At 42.6% G+C, this 21,068-nt stretch overlaps 1 protein-coding gene across 12 annotated transcripts in view; it reads right to left on the bottom strand.

Annotated features, from left to right (window-relative positions):
* The window catches only part of Pde4dip (phosphodiesterase 4D interacting protein), a 201,453-nt gene that overhangs the window by 84,723 nt on the left and 95,662 nt on the right, over positions 1-21,068 (bottom strand). For 3 of the 12 annotated variants that reach the window (XM_029475073.2, XM_085835634.1, XM_085835633.1), the window contains exon 1: positions 865-2,369. The exons of 7 other annotated variants lie outside the window; for them this stretch is intronic. In XM_029475073.2, the coding sequence (XP_029330933.1) occupies positions 865-1,989 (1,125 nt within the window). In that variant the 5' untranslated portion in view covers positions 1,990-2,369. Of the gene's footprint in view, positions 1-864; positions 2,371-21,068 lie in introns of those variants that run through there. 2 more of the 12 variants (XM_029475070.2, XM_085835635.1) reach the window with 2 other exon arrangements.

Below are 21,068 nucleotides of genomic sequence, written 5' to 3'. Positions count from 1 at the left end.
TTAACAAAGTTAACTGAATCTAGCATTTAGTGTTGCTCTAGAAATGAAGGAGCACCAGGTCCTGGTAAATAGCTGAACTTAAAAGGGTGCTGTGAAGTGAATACTTCATTGAGTAGATGTGAACAACTTAAATTGAGTTGAACTGCCATTTTCCAGTTATTAAGAAAGTCGAGAGTAGGGTGAGTGAATCCTTCCTTAATAGCAAATATCTCCTAGTAGGGCTCAGTAGAAAAAGCTGCCTGTGCAGTTTTCAGCTTAACTTCATGAGTGACAACATTTGAATCGCTAAGTATTTTCCACGAACAAGTCACCATTAGCTCTGAGATGACCATTAATTATAACAAACACTGCCCAGATGTTCTTTCTAATGCTTTCCTGATGGGTTAATAGGTTCCACTCTATGTGCTAACCATTTTGAGGCATCTGGGGGGATGAAAAGCTTAAAGCTCCAGGGTGAACTTGCCAGGAACCTAACTCTAACTCTCTTACTGAAAGGCAATGGAAGAATATCATTCACAAATCTAAAAACAAAAACCAGCAACAATCAAGGGGTGGTGTGGGAGGATGGTTTCTGATGCCAAAAGTAAGACTTCTTTCTGCAGAAAAAGAATCTTTATCTTTTGTTACATACAATTCTGACAATAGGAATTGTTAAACTGATACTGTTGAAAAGGCTTCCGAAAAGTAATTTATGTAAGTGTAAATCACATTTACTAAGGTGCATACTCAAAAAGTATAGCTGAAATAAGCTCAACAATTAATTTTTTTCAAGCCTAGACCACTTATTATCCTGGAGCTAAACAAACCATGGGAAACCTGTGGATGGCTCATCAGAAAAGCACTATAGGTAGCCATTGTGTATACCTGGAACCCGATCGGCAAATACTCATCACAGAGATCATCCCACAGCTCCTGTCCGTCTGAAATCTCCCAAGGATAGCTCACAGGCGTCCTGTAAAGGGGTTTCAAAGGCCTGTTAAGGAAACTGGAACTAACTCCATTTGTCAGGATCTGGCCAGGCTTGGCGCCAGGTAGGATGGATTTCACTGGAATAGGAAGCTTGCTCCCTCTGGGACTCTGAATGGGCTTATAATCAAGACCTTTAATCATGCTAAGAGCTAGCTCCAGTTTGTGGTTACACAAATGCTGTGGAGCCTGTTCATCAGAACAGTAGTCACACTTTACAAGTTCTTTCGCACTTCTCTCCGTTTCCTCATCTTTCTGTTGTGGAGGACTAGCCTGGACACTAGCATCCAGAGACTCCACGGAGGAACCTGGTGTCCCTTCCTCCATGCTTTCTCCATCCGGGGGTACTTTTGTGCTTGGTAAGTCTGGTGGCCCAACCTCTGACAATGCCGGTTCTTCAGTGCAAATGCTGGTAGACCACCTGCTAGAGGGGGCATAAGAAATACTTCGGGCCACTTTTCGAGGCACCTTACAAATGGCTTCATAGTCGGAATCTGCAACCCGCAGAGCTGCACAACCGCGACACCTCCTGGGTCGGTTTCCGGGCCCTTCGGACGCATGACAGCTGTGTGAGTCGTTAATCTGATCCTCGTTTTCTACCCAACACTCAAACCCCGAATAGGCAAAGTCTTCTTGGAGCAGCGCAGCGTACCTCATATCTGGCAAGCCGGAAATGTCTACTGTCCCACTCCCCGCCTTGTTCTCTTCGCCAGAGTCATCATTATTCTTCCGATACATACTGGCAATGCAGAACTTGAGGCGATCCTTTTCCAGGAGCAGCTTCTGTAAGCGCTCAAGAGAAAGGGCTTCGATCCTGGCAATGACAGTATCGAATCGATAGATGCGATCGAGCATGAAAGCGCACTTGCTACAAGCAAACTCGGCTTTGCCATCACGAGAGACATCTTTGCCTAGGACGTGCGAAAGCAGAACCTGGAGGTTGAGCTTGGACGCGGTATGAAAGATCCAACGCCGCTGGTTTCCACACAGCTCCCGGGCACAGATCCTGCAAATCTCTTTCATCTTCACTCCTGGAGGGTGCGGAACTTCTCTGGAGCGGCCAAAGCTGCGGGTTGCTCACCGGCTCTGGGATGCGGTCCTCTTCCCACCTTGATGGTCTGGGGCTGGCATGGCCCAGTCCCAGGTCCTCACTGGGCAGGGGCACACCTCAGCGTGCGCAGGCTCTGGGTACCACAAGACCAGCCCCGCCCCTCGGGCAGGGGGCGGGCGCGGGCGCAACACCGATTGGGATGCTGAGTGACAGGATACGAGCTGCGCGAGGTCGCTGCCAGAGCCCCCACAGCTGTCTCTCCCGCGGGCTGCCTTGTCCTCCACGTCCTCCGGGGCGGGCAGGCTAGGCTCCGGGACAGTAAAGTCGGCTCAGAGCTGACGCAAAGCCCGGGAGATGAAGCATCAGATTTCAAGATGGCGCCGGGATAGGCGGCCTCCCCAAGCCTCCTCTGGGAGATGTAGTCCGACCGCTGCGGCTCCGCGCATGCGGGCTGGCGAGTACCTCCCCTCGCCTTCAATCCAGTCTCGCCTGCTAGCCCGGTAAAGCGGACTTTGCTCGGAGGGGGAGAATGCAAAGTGAGATATAAGGCCAACACCTGGCTGCTTTACTCTGATAAGATCTCACCAAATACACTCCCCAATCCTTTCAGGGAATCTCCCCTCTCTGCTGGATGCCTTGAGGCTCCTCCCAGGGAGGAGAAAGCCCAGTCCCCTCCCTGTCTGTCAACGGCCAGTGCCACGTACACTGGATGTGGCCTGGCGGTGCCACTAGGTACCGCTGCGCCACCGCCTTCTGCCGCCGCCCCACCTCCTCTCCTAACTCTGACTCTGGGGTCAGAAGTTTCCAAGCTGCAGATATATTTGGGGAGAACCTGATAAGAGGAGGCAGATTGAAAGAGGCGGAGACCAAACTAAGGTTGGATTGATACAAAAAAGGAGACTAGTGTTTCTATCAGTGTCACGTGATGTGTGGATAAGCAGGCCTAGGTGTTTTTTTGTCCTTTTCTGAAAGTGGGAAATGGACGTGTACAACGCAGGCACCTGAGAGTCCAGTAAACACCAGGTGACTGCATCTGATCAAGATTTTAAAGCTAACAAGAGAATGGGCTTTGTCAAGCTTCAGGCCTCCTGAGAGAGTATCACGAATTCTCTTTCAGGTTCTGGTAGACAACTTCTTTTGGAAATGAAAGAAGGGAGACAGACACTTCTTTGAAAGTGTTTTCAATTCAAGTACTTCAGAATTAGGGCTGGAAATTCACTGGCATAGTTAGTACCTGGTTTTACTATTATACAACTAAGTCTTCCGATTCTTTCCTATAGAACTTCAGCCACATAAGAGAACCTGGAGCAGCAACTGGATGAGATGCAGGTATCACTAACTATTGCCAGTAAGAAATTCACTTCCTGGCTTTAGAGGCAAGTACCAGAGGAGGAACAGCATCTCCAGGAATCCCTTGAACTTCCTCCAGAGCAGGAACTCTGGGTCCCTAACTAATGGCTTTTAGATTCAAAAACTGTAGGGCTGGGGCTATTGTGATTGTTCTAATCACCTAAACAAAATCCTGTAGCTTTGTATGCCACATAGCTTTGCATATATAATTTCATCTAAAGACACAGATTCCGATCCTCTAAGCCAGACCATAAAATGGGACTCCAAGTAAAAACCGCTGCATTTTTTAAAAAAAAATCCTTAAATGATGTGAGCTTGAAAGTCAAAAGAAACTGAGCATCTGTCTTTGAAATCTACAACAGTCTATTAAAGACAGAGTTTCTGAACTCACTATGACAGATGGACAGGCAGAGAGCGCCCTACTTCCTCCTACACAAACTACTCCAAAATTACCCTGAAAAATCGATAGTGAGCTTTTCACAGCAGAACCAGCCTTCACATGATCATTGGTGTTTAAAATAACTTGATCATAGTCAAAAGATCGTGCTGCCTAGATAACAAAGCTTGAAGCTTAAATGAAACTTAAAAGAAACATTACAATAAGCTTAATATTTTAGGACCCTTATCATCATCTTCATCACAGTTTGTAGTTAACAGTAGCTCCTTTAAGGAAGGAAACAAAATGGGGAAGAAGGAACAAGATGAAGATATTTTATTCTCTATGCTATGAACCATTTGAATTTAGGTCAAGAACTATTCAGGTCTCACCTTTAATTTTTATTTCATTGAATTTTAAAAAAATTAGATTTAAAATATTGTAAATGAATGTTTTACCTGCATATATGTATGTGCACTACAAGTGTGTGTGTGCTGGCTGCCTCAGGAGTTCAGAAGAGGGAGCTGGTTTCCCGGAAGAACAGTTCCAAATGGTTATGAGCACCATATGGGTTCTGGGAGCTCAACCCAGGTCCTCTGCAAAAGCAGTAAGTAGTTGAGTCACCTCTCTAGCCCTGACCTTTAAATTTAAGAAAGATCCCCCAGGTAAAACCAAAGGCTGTGTCAATTTAACATCTCAGCTTCTGCTTAGACCTAAGCCATAAAGCTTGGCACTGAGGGAAATGCTGATAGCTTGCATGATGTACATACAATATGGGCGACTTAATATGAACAAAGGTTCAACTAGGGATGTATAAATTAATAATAATGGTTATATCTTGCAGAGTAAAATGGATATTTATGTTCATTTTCCATCATTTGGATTCTATAGTTTTTTTTTTAATAATAAATATACAACACTTTGTGATTTAAAGAACACTTCTTTAAAGCAAGGTAGGATGCCAGGCTTGGTGGCACATATCTTTAATCCCAGCACTCAGAAGGCAGAGACAGGCAGCTCGCTGTGAGCTTGAGTCTACATTTCAAGTTCTAGGTCAGTCAGGGCTACATAGAGAGATCCTGTCTTAAACAAAGTAGGATAAGCATGCTCTTACATAGTTGTGCAACACTGTCCAGCAAAGAAAAAGAATTGGCTCTGATGTGTGCTTCATGCATGAATCTCAAAAACATGGTAATGAAAAAAGCCATATACAAACAAAACATTTTGTGTAAAATGTAATTGTTTCAATCATTTGAAGTAAAAAAAAAATAGGAAAAATACATCTATTGTGGTGGAGGTTAGAAACAATTTCAGGATTAAAGAGTGAAAATTTAATTTCAAAGAAAAATGGGTTGACTAGTTTTATGTCAACTTGGTACAATCTAGAGTTATCAGAGAGGAGGGATCCTCAAGAGAAAATGCCTCCTTAAGATCTGGCCATAGGCAAGCCTGTGGGCTGTGACCCTATGGAGGTCAAATGACTCTTTCACAGGGATCACCCCAGGCCATCAGAAAACACAAATATTTACATTATGATTTGTAAAGGCAGCAAAATTACAGTTTTGGGGTAGCAGCAAAAATAATTTTATGGTTGGGGGTCACCACAACATGAGGCATTGTAGTAAAGTGTTGCCATATTAGGAAGGTTGAGAACCACTGCTGTAGGGCATGTTCTTAGTGATTAATGGGGGAGGGCCTATTTATGGGTGGTGCCATCCCTGGGCTGGTGATCCTGGGTTGGAAGAATGGGGGATAGACTTGAACTAGCGTGAGGGGTCACGGACACCACACGAAGACCTACAGAGTCAACTAACCTCAGCCCATGCGGGCTCACAGAGATGAAACAGAGCATGCAGGGGCTGGACCTAAGCCCCCTACACATTTGTAGCATCTGCAGCTTGGTCTTCATGTGGGTGCCCTAACAACTGGAGGGGAGACTGTTTCTTGACTCCGTTGCCTGCCATTGGATCTCTTCCCCTAACTGGACTGCCTGGTTGGACCTCAGTGGAGGAGATGCACCTAATCCTGCTACTACTTGATGTCCCAGAGTAGGGTGGTACCCAAGGGAGTCTTCCCCTTCTCTAAGAAGAAAAGAAGGGGGGTAGTGGGGTGAGGATTTGTAAGGGTGGGACTGGGAGGACAGGGAGGATGGGGGTCCAGATAGGGATGTAAAGTGAATAAATAAATTAACAAAAAACAAAAAAGAAAGAAAAGAAAGCTAAGATACCACGGGAGCAAGCCAGCAAACAGCACTCCTCTATGGCCTCTGCATCAGTTCCTGACTCTAGGTTCCTGCCCTGACTGCCTTCAGTGGTGAACAGAGATTGGGAGGTATAAGCCAAATAAATAAAAGTTTGCTTTTGGTCATGGTGTTTTATCACAGCAATAGTAACCCTAACTAAGACAGAGGACAAGACAGTTTTCTGGGGCAGCAAAGAGTTTCTGTGCCATGTCTTGAATGATGGACACATGAGTTTGTACAGGTTCCAAAGCTCATGAAATTGAGCACTTAGAGTTGTAGGTCTGATGTTAGTATATGGTAGTAAAAATGAAAAGGATATATTTTTTTCAGCTATGCATTGCCTAAATATTTTTAAACTTTTTAACAGAAAACCATCTCTTTAGCAGAGAATAGCTTTGAACATTGGGGAGATAAAATACAGTTTGGAAGACATTCTATAAATGGCTCAATCACAAATTTTGAAAAAATAATTTAGTTCTTGTTTAATATGAATTTTAGAAAACAATTTCATATACGTATGCATCCCATACATTTATGACTGAAGCAATGTATGTAATTGAGATGAGACCGAGGATTTTTGTGATTTAATATAGGATGATTACCACTAAAATTTATAGAAGACACAGAATAGAAAATTAGAGGGTGGGTTTCCTAGTGTACAGTTTTAAGTACATTGTCAAAGGGATATATCAGTAGTTTGTTCGACAACAAACTGGGAGGGATGGTTCATGTCTACAATCCTAGCAGGTAGGAGATAATGGCAAGAAGATGAGTTCAAGGCAGTCTTCAGCTACATAGTGAGTGGGAGGCTAGCCTTGACTACATTAAAATCCTGTCTCCAAAAAAGAAAGAAATAATTAAAATAACTGATGAACACACTCATTAGAACTTAGTAACTTAGTAGTTACTACTTAGAGGACTAACCTTAGGTGAAGTCACTTACATCTGTCTGGGTCTTAGATCCCTAATGAACAATATTGTCAGAAGCTATCTAGGAAAGACTAAAGCATCCAAATGAGTTTCCTGGAGATGGCTCACCATTTTGCATGGCCTTCAATGGGTGAGCTCTAGGATACAAGGTCACCAGGGACTTCATCATCCCAGGATTGCTCCTTGCTGCCAATATGCCATTGCCATCACTATTACATAGTCTAATGATTCCTGGACATTAGCCCATCTTATGGAGCAAATTTCCTACAGAGCCAATATGAAGACATACTTTCATATAGTAATGCTGTATAGATAAATTGATGATTTCTTAAATTCCTAAATTTATACAAGTAACTTCAAACCTGCTATAGAATAAAGCTGCAAATAGAGCTCTGTAAACCTTCATGTGTCACAGGCTAATTGCACTAGGACAAGAAAGCAGGCATGAGGGCTGGAGAGATGGCTCAGTGGGTAAGAACACTGACTGCTCTTCTGAAGGTCCTAAGTTCAAATCCCAGCAACCACATGGTGGCTCACAACCATGAGATCTGACACTCTCTTCTGGTGTGTCAGAAGACAGTACTTACACATAATAATAAATAAATCATTGGGTCTGAGCAAGCAGAGTTGACCCGAGCAAACGGGGCTGACAAAAGTGAGAAGAGGTCCTAAAATTCAATTCCCAACAACCACATGAAGGCCCACAATCATCTGTACAGATACAGTGTACCCATATACATAAAATAAATAAATAAAATCTTTAAAGAGAGAGAAAGAAAGAAAGAAAGAAAGAAAGAAAGAAAGAAAGAAAGAAAGAAAGAAGAAAGAAAGAAAGAAAGAAGGAAAGGAAGGAAGAAAGGAAGGAAGAAAGCAGGCGTGAAACAAATTTGTGATCAAGAAGAAGGTCAGGCCCAAGGATGAAGCCACATGTGTGCACTATGATAAAGCAAGGCCATATGAAACTGCTGCTTTGAACTTATAAAGTGCCTATAAATTGAAACACTGCTTTGAACTTACTATCAACATCCTTCTGTAACTCCCCTTTGTGTAACATTTTATCTATAAAGTAATTTTATAAGGAATGTTTACCTAAGAAGGTAAAGAAAGGCTAGAAAAGAAGGTAAGAAGAGTGTGGGAAAAGAGTGTGGCATCTTGGACTCTGCTCCATCTGCCAAATGTATGTATGTATGTATGTATGTATGTACACTTAAAAGTTAAAAGAGTTCAGAGTTTCCTGCTGGGAATTCTTGCTAGCCCCAGATAACTAAGTTTAATTCCGACAGTAGAACTGACCGCATAAATCACCTGTCACTGTTGTGGGAGGGGGGCATCTGCTATCAGCATGACCCCTATAGCCAATGCCATAATACCCCCTTTTGCAACCTGCCTCTGTTAACCCTCTGATGCCAACTCTAGCTTTAAAATGAAGTTTTAAAATAGAAACAACGGTTTCACACTTTAGTATCCATCAGATATATGGGGTGTGTGGGGTAGGTGGTATTAAAATACAGATCAGATTGCTTGGCCCTAACCCTTGTTTGTATTCAGTAAGTAGATCTGGGGTGGGGCCTGAGAATTTGCATTCCTAACAAATTCCTAGATCTTGCTGCTGTTGGTGCTGCTGCTGACTTCTGAGAGCCCTGCTTTGAAAAATCACCAAACTTAAAAAAAAAAAAAAAAAAAAAAGATAAAGAAAAAGAAAATCACCAAACTAGAACTACCCTAAATTGGATTCAGGAAGACAAAACAAAACAAAACACCTTCAGTAAAAATATCAGAAGTTCTATGGGGGCTGGAGACATGGCTCAGCGTTAAGAGCACTTACTGCTCTTGGAGAGGACCCCAGTTCAGTTCCCAGCACCCATATGATGGCTCACAACCTTCTGTAACCTCAGTTCCAGGAAATCTGATGCTCTTTTCTGCTCTCCGTCGGCACTGCACACATGTAGTGCATAGATATACATGCAGGCAAAAGACACATACACATAAAATAATTTTTCAAAAGACAAAAAAGTCAGAAGTCATATAGGTTAATGGAAAACATCTACCAAAAATAATAAAATTATTTTTATTTTTAAAATTATAAAATTAATGTTGAATTTAAAAGAAAAAACAAATTATACCCCAGTCAGGGATGGCAGCTCATGGCAGTGTGTTATCCTTGCACTCATGAGGTTGGGGCAGGAAGACTGGCACTGGTTAAAAGCCAGCCTGGGGTTACATTGTGAGTTCTAGGCCAGCCTGGGCTACAGGGGGCAACCCTGTCTCAAAAAAATTATAAAAAGAAGGGGGGGGTGGAGGGAGGGAGGGAGGGAGGGAGGGGGAGGAGAGAGAGAGACAGAGAAACAGAGAGACAGAGACAGAGCGGTGAACAAGTATTCTTGTATTAGAGTTTTGTTTGTTTTATTTTGTTGTGGGTACTCTCCTCTTTTATGTATTAGAGAACTGAGAAGTTTCTTTTGGAACCAGTGTCACTTTGTATCCACTGTGTGGCAATAGAGCTGTGGTGTTTCTAACCTCTAATTTTGGCTTAGGAGGGAGTTTCCAAAGAAAGGAGAAGTGGGAAACCCCCATGTTCCAAGCCAGCTGAACTGGATTTCACTGGGTAACTAGTCTAATTACTAAAAGCTCTGCCCCACCCCCAAATGATTCAGGCATATAAAATGAAACAAACAAACAAACAAACGAAATGTGATGTGTCCAAGGAAAGCCACAAAAGTTAGGCTTTGTGACAACACACAAACCGGTGCATGGCCTCCAGGTGCTAGAAATAAGAAACAACCGTGCTTCCCACCACTAATGTAGCAGCGGGAAACTCAGACTTTGTAAGAAACAAAGGTGCTTTCCACCACTAATGTAGCATTAGGAAACTCAGACTTTCAAAGCAGGAGACTTCCAGTCTGTCTACAGATTGCAGGCATGCATGCTCGCATTCCTAACTAAGAGAAATAAGTTTCTCTTGTTTTTAATCTACCAGTGTAGCTTTTTGTAACAGCACTATAAATGGTCTAAGACAGCACTTAGATCACTATCTTTCTAGATATAAGTAAACAGCCATTGAATGAAAAAAACAGTGTTTCCCCTTTTTGTCTCCATTTACTTAAATCATTTTCATGCTTTACAGACCAAAATCTTGGCTGCTTACCATGGTCCACAATGGTTCCTCCTTTCTATGTTACCTTACGTTTTCCCTGCGTAAGTGATTTTCATAGGTGATAACTTGTGAGAGACAAAGACTATCCCTCATACAGGCCGTGTTCCTCTTCAATTGTCAGAGCCCTCCGCATTCCATGCAGATCCTGCTGATGACACGGTATGGAACCCCACCCTCTACCTCCTCTGCAGCTCTAAGTATCAGAGCTATGGCTGCTTTTGCCGAGGTCTTGCACTAATGAAGGTTATGACTGGATAATGCTGAGTGAGGGTTTTTATATGAGTCTTCAGTTCAGCGTTCATCAGCTTAAGAAGAGGAACTAAAAGCTTCTCAAAAGAAAAAAGAAAAGAAGAGAAAAGAAAAGAAAAGAGCGCAAACCTCCTTATATGAAGTTGTCTGGTGTTGCCTAGGCTACGAATCCCTGTAAGGGTTTCCTTCTCCGTGAGCCTTTAGAACACATTCTTGCATTAGCCTCCACGTCAGATCTCTCCATGGAAACACTGGAATGTTTACTATTTTAGGAAATAAGTCTGACTGTAAGCAGTGCTGTTTACATTAGTGCAAAAGAGACACGGACGTAAAAGCTTGAGTATCTTCGGATCTGAGTGGGCAGGTCCTGCTTGATTAGTGAGCATCCCTCCCCAATTCTGTTGCTCTGTGCCCACAAGGAAATCCTGTGTCTACAATTTGTCTAGCTGTTATTAAAGAAAATATGGGGAAAATACAAAGCAAGACTTCTTTCCGATCTCTGTTTGCAAGTACACAATTTCCCTGCTTCCACAGTCCCTAGTTCTGGTTTTTATTTTTATTTTTATTTTTTTATTTTTTTATTTTTTTTTCAAAGGTTTGGGATGAAGTATTTCCTGTTCTGTAAGAAAAAAATATCAATAGCTGGAATGGCCATCAGATTTCCCCTGTGACTATTGCTCCCTTCACTAAGGAAAGGAAAGGGGCTCTGTTAACTGTCTTAACTTTCCCAACTGTCCAGGGAAACAGGTGGGTGAGGTGCAGCAGCTACTGAGTACCCAGGCTCCAAGCGGCCCTGAAGGAACACCCAGAAGGACTACAGGCAAATCTGGAGGGGTGCCATACTAGCTTGCCACATTTATAGAATTATAAAGTCTTTGAATAAAGTTAATAGATTATTGGGGCTGGTGAGATGGCTCAGTAGGTAAGAGCACCCGACTGCTCTTCCAAAGGTCTGAAGTTCAAATCCCAGCAACCACATGGTGGCTCACAACCACCCGTAATGAGATCTGATGCCCTCTTCTGGTGTATCTGAAGACAGCTACAATGTACTTACATATAATAAATAAATAAATCTTAAAATAAGTTAATAGATTATCTAATAGAAGTTCATAAATATTGTACTAAATAATTTTACTAAATAGATGTCATGGGACAGAAAGGAAAAACAGCTAAAAGGTTAGTAAGATTAATGTAATCAAATAATAAGATGCAGAAGCCCCTATCTTTTGTTTTTCTTTTTTCTTTTCAAATTTATTTTATGTGTGTGAATGCTCTGTCTGCATGTATACCTGTGTGCCAGAAAAGAGCATCAGATCCCATTACAGATGGTTGTGAGCCACCATGTGGTTGCTGGGAGTTGAACTCAGGACCTCTGGAAGAGCAGTCAGTGCTCTTAACTGCTGAGCCATCTCTCCAGGCCCAGAAGTACTTGTCTTAACATGATAATGTAATGCACATTATATTGGTCAGTTGACACATAAAGTTTGTTGAACATGAGCTCAGAGAGAGGAAGCCCTTCTTTGTTTCCTCCAAAGCTTCTGTTCCTGGGGCAGGCTGGCCCCACAACTCTGTAGAGGGAAGAGAGAGTGAGCAGCTAAGTGTGTGACTGATACTGTGTCTGAGAACAGGTGGAAGAAAACCATTTCCAACAGAGATCACTATTGTTTGTCCCATAAAAATGGAGCTTGGGGGCTGGCGAGATGGCTCAGTGGTTAAGAGCACTGACTGCTCTTCCAAAGGTACTGAGTTCAAATCCCAGCAACCACATGGTAGCTTATAACCACCCATAATGAGATCTGAAGACAGCTACAGTCTACTTATGTATAATAATAAATAAATCTTTGGGATGGAGTGAGCAGGAACTGAGCAAACAGTTGACCAGAGTGAGCCAAGCATCAGCAAAGGTCCTAAAATTCAATTCCCAACAATCACATGAAGGCTCACAACCATCTGTGCAGCTACAGTGTACTCACATACATTAAATAAACAAACAAACAAACAAACAAATCGTCTTTTAAAAATGGAGCTTGAAAGAACATCCCTAGAGAAAATGGTGTGCTCTGCCCAGAGCCTTTGCTCAGAAACTCCAGCATGACTGACTGTGCAGGGCACCAACTTGGTACAAATCTAGACACATCTGGGAAGAGAGAATCTCAATTGAGAAAATGTCATTAGAAGATTGGCCTGTAGAGAAGTCTGCCAGGGCATTTTCTTGGTTAATGATAATATTGAAGGGACCAGCCCATCGTGGGTGGTACTACCTGTGGGCAAGTGGTCCTGGGGTCTATAAGAAAACAAGCTGAGCAACCCGTGAGGAGCAAACCAAGAAACAGCATTCCTCCATGGCCTCTGCTTCAGTTCCTGCCTCCAGATTCCTGCCTTGACTTCCCTCAGTGAAGTTCTGAAAGCTGTAAGATTGAATTAACCCTCTCTCTCCCATGTTGCATTTAGTCATGCTGGATGCTTCAAGTGCTCGGTTAATTGGATGATGTTTTGTTATCTATCCACTACATCTACTGACTCTTTTACTTTGCTTTGCTATGTACTTAGTGGGTTCATTCATTCCAAATGGACAGCACAGCCATGGTAGATCACTCGTAGGACCGTACAGAACACTAAAGGGCTAAAGGCTTAGAGTGAGACTTCCTGTACTCATGATACACAGTCCACCCTCCCATGCTGTCAAAGAGAAATGCTTACGAATGGGGGTACATGAGCAGTCTTCACCCAGACTATTTAAACCTAGAAGTGTGCGGCCTGTGGGCTCCCCTTTCTTCTAAGGGCCACATGCCAACCACAGTGGTTTCGATTGTGAGGACAGGGAGAGCAGTGGCAGGGATGCGGACACCGGCTCAGCACTATAGCATCTTCATCCTTCAGCATCAGCTGGAGATTATGGGATGGTTTTTCTGGTAGTAAAGGGATTCTTTGGCTCCTGGGAATCAGGACGGAACGTTTAGGTATAAATTTTTGGCCCCCTTCAGAGCATGTTGTCATGGCAGACAGAGGTGTGGGTGTGATATAGCGGAACTATGACGTTGCTGCTGTCCTGCCTGCCGGCAGGAGAATAACCATAGCACAGGCTTTGGGCATCTTAAACAACAGGGGTCAGCACACGCTATACTAAGAAGAGGGAAAAGGTGGTTATAATTATTCTATCTTTTACTCCTATCTAATTCACAGAATGTACTTGGTGAAGCAGTTAATAGCTGTGAACAGCCATACCTGGCTCTCATGAGGCTGCATGAATCACCTGCATTCGTTAGGGCTGCCTTTTCTAAACTACACACTATGTGATTTTTATCTCTCTTCAGAAAAAAAAACTTCTACTGCTTACAACATAAAGTCCTTATCGCAGTATTTATGGGCTTTCCCCAACTACGTATTTCAGCCTTCTGCTATACTTATTAAATGCTGGGTAACAGCAACTGCTCTTAATTCCTTAAGTCCCTTCCAAGCCACCTTCACATCCCCCCCCCGCGCCTAGAAAGATCATAGCAGTTACTTTAATCATTGCCGACAAAAGCGAGTCAGCAGAGGGAGGATTATTTGGGCTCATGGTTTCAAGATGGAGAAGGTATAAAGGCCGGAGTGGCTCTTGCCCATGGTGGTGGGAGCACTGAGCAGTTTGCTTACATCTCAGTAAGATAGGAAGCAGAGAGAATTTGGCCAAAGGGTGGGCTGAACTACAGCTGAAGGCCTGGACCCACAGTGACCTTCTGCTAGCCAAGCTTTACCTCTTAAAGGTGCTAGAGGCTCTTAAAACAACTCCACCACTAGGAGACTAGGGGAAGAGGAGACATCTCTGTGAGTGTGTACTGCTGATATGTGTACAGCCATGTCTTGGTCGCCAGGGCCTCAGACTCATTGGAATGGCAAAGCCTCCCCTAGGTCCCCTAAGAGAGTGAGAAAGACTTCCCTCACCCAAATATGAATGTATCAGCCATACTTCCTCACCCTGGATGACTGCAGCCTGACACTGCTCCCTTCATAGACCGTATGAGATTAACTAGCTACTTCCTAGATCATGCAGTGTATACAAACTGCAAGGAGTTTGCAGGTGGCTGCTGGTGCTGCTCTATCCATGGGCACAGCCAGCTTCATCCCAGCTTCATGTCATAGTGTCTGCCATTTCTTTGTTCTCTGCCACCCCAGTCAGGTCAAGTCTAAAGCTGTACATGCCTCAACAGGAGACATTTCGGATTCAAACTGTAACAGTGGCATCCCTTCCCCCCGGCCCCCAACCAAGGGTATTCAGCCTTCACAGCCTGATTTAAGGCGTTTCCAGGTGATTCTCTCTTCAACTCCCAAAGACAGAGGTGATTGATCACAGTCATTTGTGGGTCCCTTTAGAACCATGTTCGCATTTCTATTCCTGTTTATTTTAGTATTACATGCCCCTAAAGCTAGCTTCCCTAGACTCTAGGGCATGCGATTGTGCATTTTGGAAATCCATGGGGTGGTAGGGCTTGCTTTAGTTATGAGGAGGAAGAGGAGGCAAGGGATTCATATGACTTTTGCAGGACAAACCATTGATTCGAATCCAAATGACTCGAAAGTTCCACTGGCCATTGATTGACAGTAGCATCCAAGAAGATGTTTGTAATCACCTGAAGCCAAAACTAGATTTGGTTGCATATGAAAACAGAGTGCTAGTAGACATTCAATTTCCCATTAATTAATCTCCTAAGCAAATCAAAGGAAGATTGTGTCTTTGTTTGAAAATTTGCCACTTTCTCAACACTTAGGACATAATCGCCTGAGACTTCAGGATTGCCAACACAGCGACCTGGGTCATGCAACATCTGGAGCTTTATCATTCACAGTGCTGTCCATTTATTACAAGCTCTTTTTTTAAAAAAAACTTTTTATATTATCCCATTCAAAATTTTGCATACAGAAACAAGCCTTGTTAGAGCTAGAGAGATGGCTCTGTGGTAAAAGCACCTGTTGTTCTTGCAGAGGACCTGGGTTCAAGTCCCAGCACCCCTACTTACAAGCCAGGAAGCTTCTCAGTACAATCGGTATAGAAAGAGGAATTCCTCTCTGAACTTGGACTTGACTGATCATCGGTATTTCCTACTTTTTTCATCCCTGATAAAAATCCCTGAAAAGAAGCATCACAAGAGAGGAGAGCTTCAGAAGAGAAGGGGAGGAGGGAGGAGGGAGGAGGGAAAGATTGTGGGAGGGGGTGACTGGGAGGGCAGTGAGCAGGGTGCATGTAAAGTGAATAAATAAACTAATAATAACAATAATAAATAAAATAGCATATTCAGACAGAGAGAGAGAGAGAGAGAAGAAGAAGAAGAAGAAGAAGAAGAAGAAGAAGAAGAAGAAGAAGAAGAAGAAGAAGAAGAAGAAGGAGGAGGAGGAGGAGGAGGAGGAGGAGGAGGAGGAGGAGGAGGAGGAGGAGGAGGAGGAGGAGGAGGTGGAGGAGGAGGAGGAGGAGGAGAGCTTGGCTTTTGCTCCGTTTGAGCATATGCAGTCACGACAGGCAGGGCATGGCAGTGACTAATACTATAGTTACAGGAACTTGCTTAACTCTAAGCTGAGCAAAGAGCAAAATGGAAGCAGGGTAGAGCTATAATCCCTAAGGCCTGTACCCAGTGATGCATTTAAAGGTTACATAACCTCCTCAGACAGTGCCACCAGCTGGGGTCTGAAAGTTCAAACACATGAACCAGTAAGGGACATCTCACATTAAACCATAAAACCCTCCAGAAGGTGATGTGAAGCACCTAAGGATTGCCCAGAGTTTACAAGATTTTACAGAAATCACTCCAATATTTCCCTCTGTCTAGAAGCACTGGCTGAACCCACACTTTCACTCGGAATATGAGCACACATTGAAGTAGACATTTGCTAAAAAGGCTGAGTCACTTTAGGTCATTTTAGAGGTGACAGTATAAACTAATCTACATATACTGTCAGTACTGATGGTCTTCCCCATAGCTATTGACTCAGGAAGAGACAAGGAAATGAACATTGGGTGTTGTTTTTTGTCTCCCACATCCTCACCAGTGCTCTGGACTGTCAACATCAAACACAGCATTGTGTGCCACCCACGCATGCCCATTATGCAGAGATGCTTGGCCCACTCAACTTTCAAGTGATGAATGATCGGATCCTAAGATGGCTTCCATCTAAAGTGACTTTGACCAGATGTATTCCCATTTACTGTGAAAAATGAATGCTTTGTGAAAGAGACAGACAATTACTATTTGATAGAATTAACAGTGTGATATGATTGTATTTCTATGTGTACAGTGTGTTGGGTGACACTAATGAACTTTATAGATACTAGGCAAAGTTTCAAAAGCACATCAAGGCAGTCCACATTATGGGATTTAATTCATTTTCCCCCAGATGCTGATGTTAGAATGCTGTGTAGCCTTGTTCTAACCACTCCATTAGAGTAGAATACAGTGATTTTGTTTTTTGAAATAACAAATTTTTTGCTTTTTAAATCTGATGTAAAAACTGATTCCCAGACAGTCCCCAATACACTAGTGCTACAAACCACACATCCTCTTCAGGGATTACTAAAGATGATATATACATAAACACACACACACACACACACACACATATATATACATATATATATATACACAATGTATGTATATATAATATGTATGCATGTATATATAATGTGTATGTATATATAATGTATGTGTATGTATATATATATATATATATATATATATATATGTATAATTTGTGTGCAAGGAAATAGAAAATGAATGAGCCACATGGGTAGTTTTATTTCAGAATTTAACCAATAGCATTATTTCAAAATGCTTGCTTAAACACACACACACACACACACACACACACACATGGTCATTGTCATAGAATGCTAGCTTGACAGGCTATGGAGACTCTTTGGGGCTAATCTGCTAAATTGACATTGATAGGAAAGAGAAGTAACCTATCCATGCCCCACATCTCATACACAGTCACATCAGAAAGCCAGATCTTATTTGCAGTCAAGAGGTTTTTGTCCTAATGAAAGTATACACAAAATATTTTTAAGAGTCACTGTGAACTTCCTATCCCCTTTAGGGCTTGTAATCCTTCTATTCTCCCCAAGCTCCACCCACAGTTTGGCTATGGCTGTCTGTATCTGTCTGAGTCTGCTCCTGGGTGGAGCCTCTCAGAGGATAACATGCTCCTGTCTGCAAGCATAACAGAGTATCATTATAGTGTCAGGGGTTGGTGCTTGTCCATGGTATGGATCTCTAATTGGACTGGTTATTGGTTGGCCATTCCCTCAGTCTCTGCTTCATCCCTTGTGCCTGCATTTCTTGTAGACAGGATAAGTTGTGGGTTGAACGTTTTGTAGGTAGGTTGGTATCTCTATCACTCCACTGGGATTCCTGCCTGGCTACAGGAGGTGGCCTCTTGAGGATCCATATCCCCAGTGAGTCACAGCTAAGGTCACCCCCATTGATTCTTGGACTTCTCCCTATCCCAGGTCTCTGTCTCATCCTGGAGATGCCCCCACCCCCTCACCCCTTTCAGTTGCAGATTTCTATTCATTTTAATGACCATCTAACTATCTCTCTTGTCCTTCCCCATACCTGATCCTGAACCCCCATCCCCATTCCCATCTCCATCCCCGTGTTCCATTCCTCCATCTGCCTTTTATGACTATTTTGTGGGCCCGAAGGGCTAGGAACTCCACAGGAAAACCAACAGAATCAACTAATCTGCACCCCAGGGACTCTCAGTCTGAACTACTAACCAAAAAGCATCCATGGGCTGGACCTAGGCCTCCCTGCAACATATGTAACAGATGTGCAGCTTGGTCTTCATGTGGGTCCCAGACAACTAGAATGGGGGCTATCCCAAAAGCTGTTGCCTGTATGTGGTATGTGTTCTATTTGGGCTGCCTTGTCTGGCCTCAGTGAGAGAGGAAGTGCCTAGCCTCATAGAGATTCAAGTGCCAGGGTTGGGGGATACCCAGGGCCCCCACCCACTCAGAGGAAAAGGGGAGAGAGGAACGGGGGGGGGTGTGACTGGGAGGGGGGCAGTGAACAAGATGAGTAAAGTGAATATGTATAAGAAAGGAAGAAGGAAAGGAAGGAAGGGAGGGAGGAAGGAAGGAAGGAAGGAAGGAAGGAGAGAGAGAGAGAGAGAGAGAGAGAGAGAGAGAGAAACAAAGAAAGAAAGAGAGAGAGAAAGAAAGAGTGAGTCACTATGCCTGTATTAGCATTCTGTCTAAACTCCACCCCACAGTTCTTCCCCACAGTTACCTGGCAACATCCAGGTAGGCCTGGCCCACTATAAAAGGGGCTGCTTGCCTCCTTCTTCTTCTCTTCTCTCTATCTCTTGCCTCTTGCTCTCCTGCTCCCTCCCATTCCCTTCCCCCCCCCCTCTCTACGCGGCCATGGCCAGCCTCTACTTCTCTACACTCTCCCTCTCTCTGCCTTTCTCCGCCTCTACTACCCTCTTGACTCCCCTCCCCATGCCTTGAATAAAATCTATTCTATACTATACCGTCTTGTGGCTCAGGGGGACAGGATGCCTCGGCATCGGCCCGCTAAGACACCCCCTCCCCCATACCTTACCACAGCCCCATAGAACATATTCTATACTTCTTTATCTTTTTATAAACACATCAGCCTGGGCACCTAGTAAAAAGTTCCATCCATTTACCTCTATTGCTTACAAATCTCCCCCTCTACTATATAAGCTATGGCATAGGCAAGGCTGGAAACACTCTTTTAAATTGATTTTTATTGGCTGCTCTTTTATCAAGACTCCCGCATTTGCTTATATGAAACAATACATTAAACTACATTTTTAAGGGGTTCTTTTGCTTTTTTCCCATTTTCAAATTCACATTTATTTAAAATTACCCCTTCCCATGTGCATCTTAGGATTATGTACTATTCAATGTCACCATACACTTAGCCTATGACACAATAACAAAATTTCTAACAACAAGCTATGCAATTGTTCTAGGCAATAAATAGAGGTGTCTTTTAAATTTAATATAAAAAGCACATTTTAAGTTTGTAATATTTAATCAAATACATCAAAAACATCAAATACATGTTTTATAGGAATCTACAAACTTTTAATTTCTAAAAATGACTTTACTTTTAGAATTCTTACATTCTTCAAAAGAGATGACCCACAGTTTCTCCTGTAGCTTCAGACTTTCTACACTCACCATTGACTGTTTCATGGCACTCCAGACAAACCTGGCCTACTTAAAAGTGTTACTCATCTTTCTCAAGGGAAGAGCAAAAAAGCAGATTGTTGTAGCCACAAGTTTTTAATACATCCACTACAGTATTGGTCACAAAAGCTTTCAAAAGATCATTTCTTTCCTCATGGTAAGGAATCGATCCTTTGAAAAAAGCAACAGAGAATCACAGAGCATGACATGGGACTCCTTTTAACTCAAGATGTTGAACTACTCAAAACAACAATATCTTTAAGAGTATAGCAAAATGTGCAGAAAACAGCTACAACTGGCCAAGTATAGATGAAATAAACTAGAGACTGTGGTTTTGTTTTGTTTTGTTTGTTTGTTTGTTTGTTTTGTCTAGGGACTATTGGGAGCTTTGGGGAAATCCAGAATCAAAAGGAATGTCCCTGGCTTCAACTAGTCCTTCATCAATACCATCTTGGGCTGTAGGGTGGAGCTCTTGATTGTGAACTGATTCAGCTATAATAGGGAGAAGGTGACCTGCACTGATAACATAATATTTGTATCTATCAAGCCCTCCACCAGATCCTCTATCACAGTGAGAATCCTGGATATTAGCCCTCGTCTATGTTCTATGTTCTAAGTAGTCAAAGCCTACTTAGCATTGCTGGGAGAATTCTAAGACTGTCCCCATAATGCTCTGGAGTCTATCTATACCTATCCCTCTGAAGCTCTAAAGGGCAAGATTTGCTTCTAAATAATATGCAGGGCAAACATGCTCAGAGTCTTAGCTTCAGCAATTAGACAAGAAAAAGACATAAAAGAAATACTAATAGAACAGGAAGAAGTTAGACTGTCCCTATTTGCAGATGGCATCATTCTTTACTTAAGAGACCCTATTGAGTCTATTAGAAAACTCTTGGACCTAGTTAACAAAGGAGAGTTTCAAAATCGATATTTAAAAAGAAAAGAAAACCCAGTGGCTTTCATTTATACAGTCTACTCCCTGAAAAAGAATTAGGAAAATTATCCCATTCACCAGCCCCTTAGAAAGTATTTAGAAATAAACATAACCAAAGAAGTGAAAGACCTCTAAGATGAAATTTTCATGGTATTAAAAAAGAAAATCACAGAAGATATTAGATATTCGAAAATATTTTGTGCTCTGGATAGGAAGAATTAATACTATGATAATGTTTATACCACTAAAATGAACATACAGAATTGGTGCAATAACTATTAAAATTTCCATGTCATATCTCATAGGTTTAGAAAAAAATAAAAGCAGATTTTATCTAGGACCACAGAATAATAGACAAAGCAAACCTAAGGAGTAAGAACAATCAATGGTGGTGACATTACAGTACTGGACCTCAAATTATACCATAGAGCTACAGTGACAAAGACAGTCTGGTTCTAGCAGGAAAATAGAGAGTTCAACCAATGATGGAACCCGGAACTAAAATGGCAAATCTATGCTTACTCATTTTTGGCAGAAGACACAAAAACTAGTTAGGAGAAAAGATAACCTATTCAACAAATGGAACTGGCAAACCTGGATTTCCACCTGCAGAAGAATTAAATTAT

The sequence above is a fragment of the Mus caroli genome, unplaced genomic scaffold (genome assembly GCF_978045245.1).
Source record: "Mus caroli unplaced genomic scaffold, Mus_caroli_1 scaffold_3, whole genome shotgun sequence".
NCBI lineage: Eukaryota > Metazoa > Chordata > Mammalia > Rodentia > Muridae > Mus > Mus caroli.
This window is presented reverse-complemented; position numbering and strand designations above follow the sequence as displayed.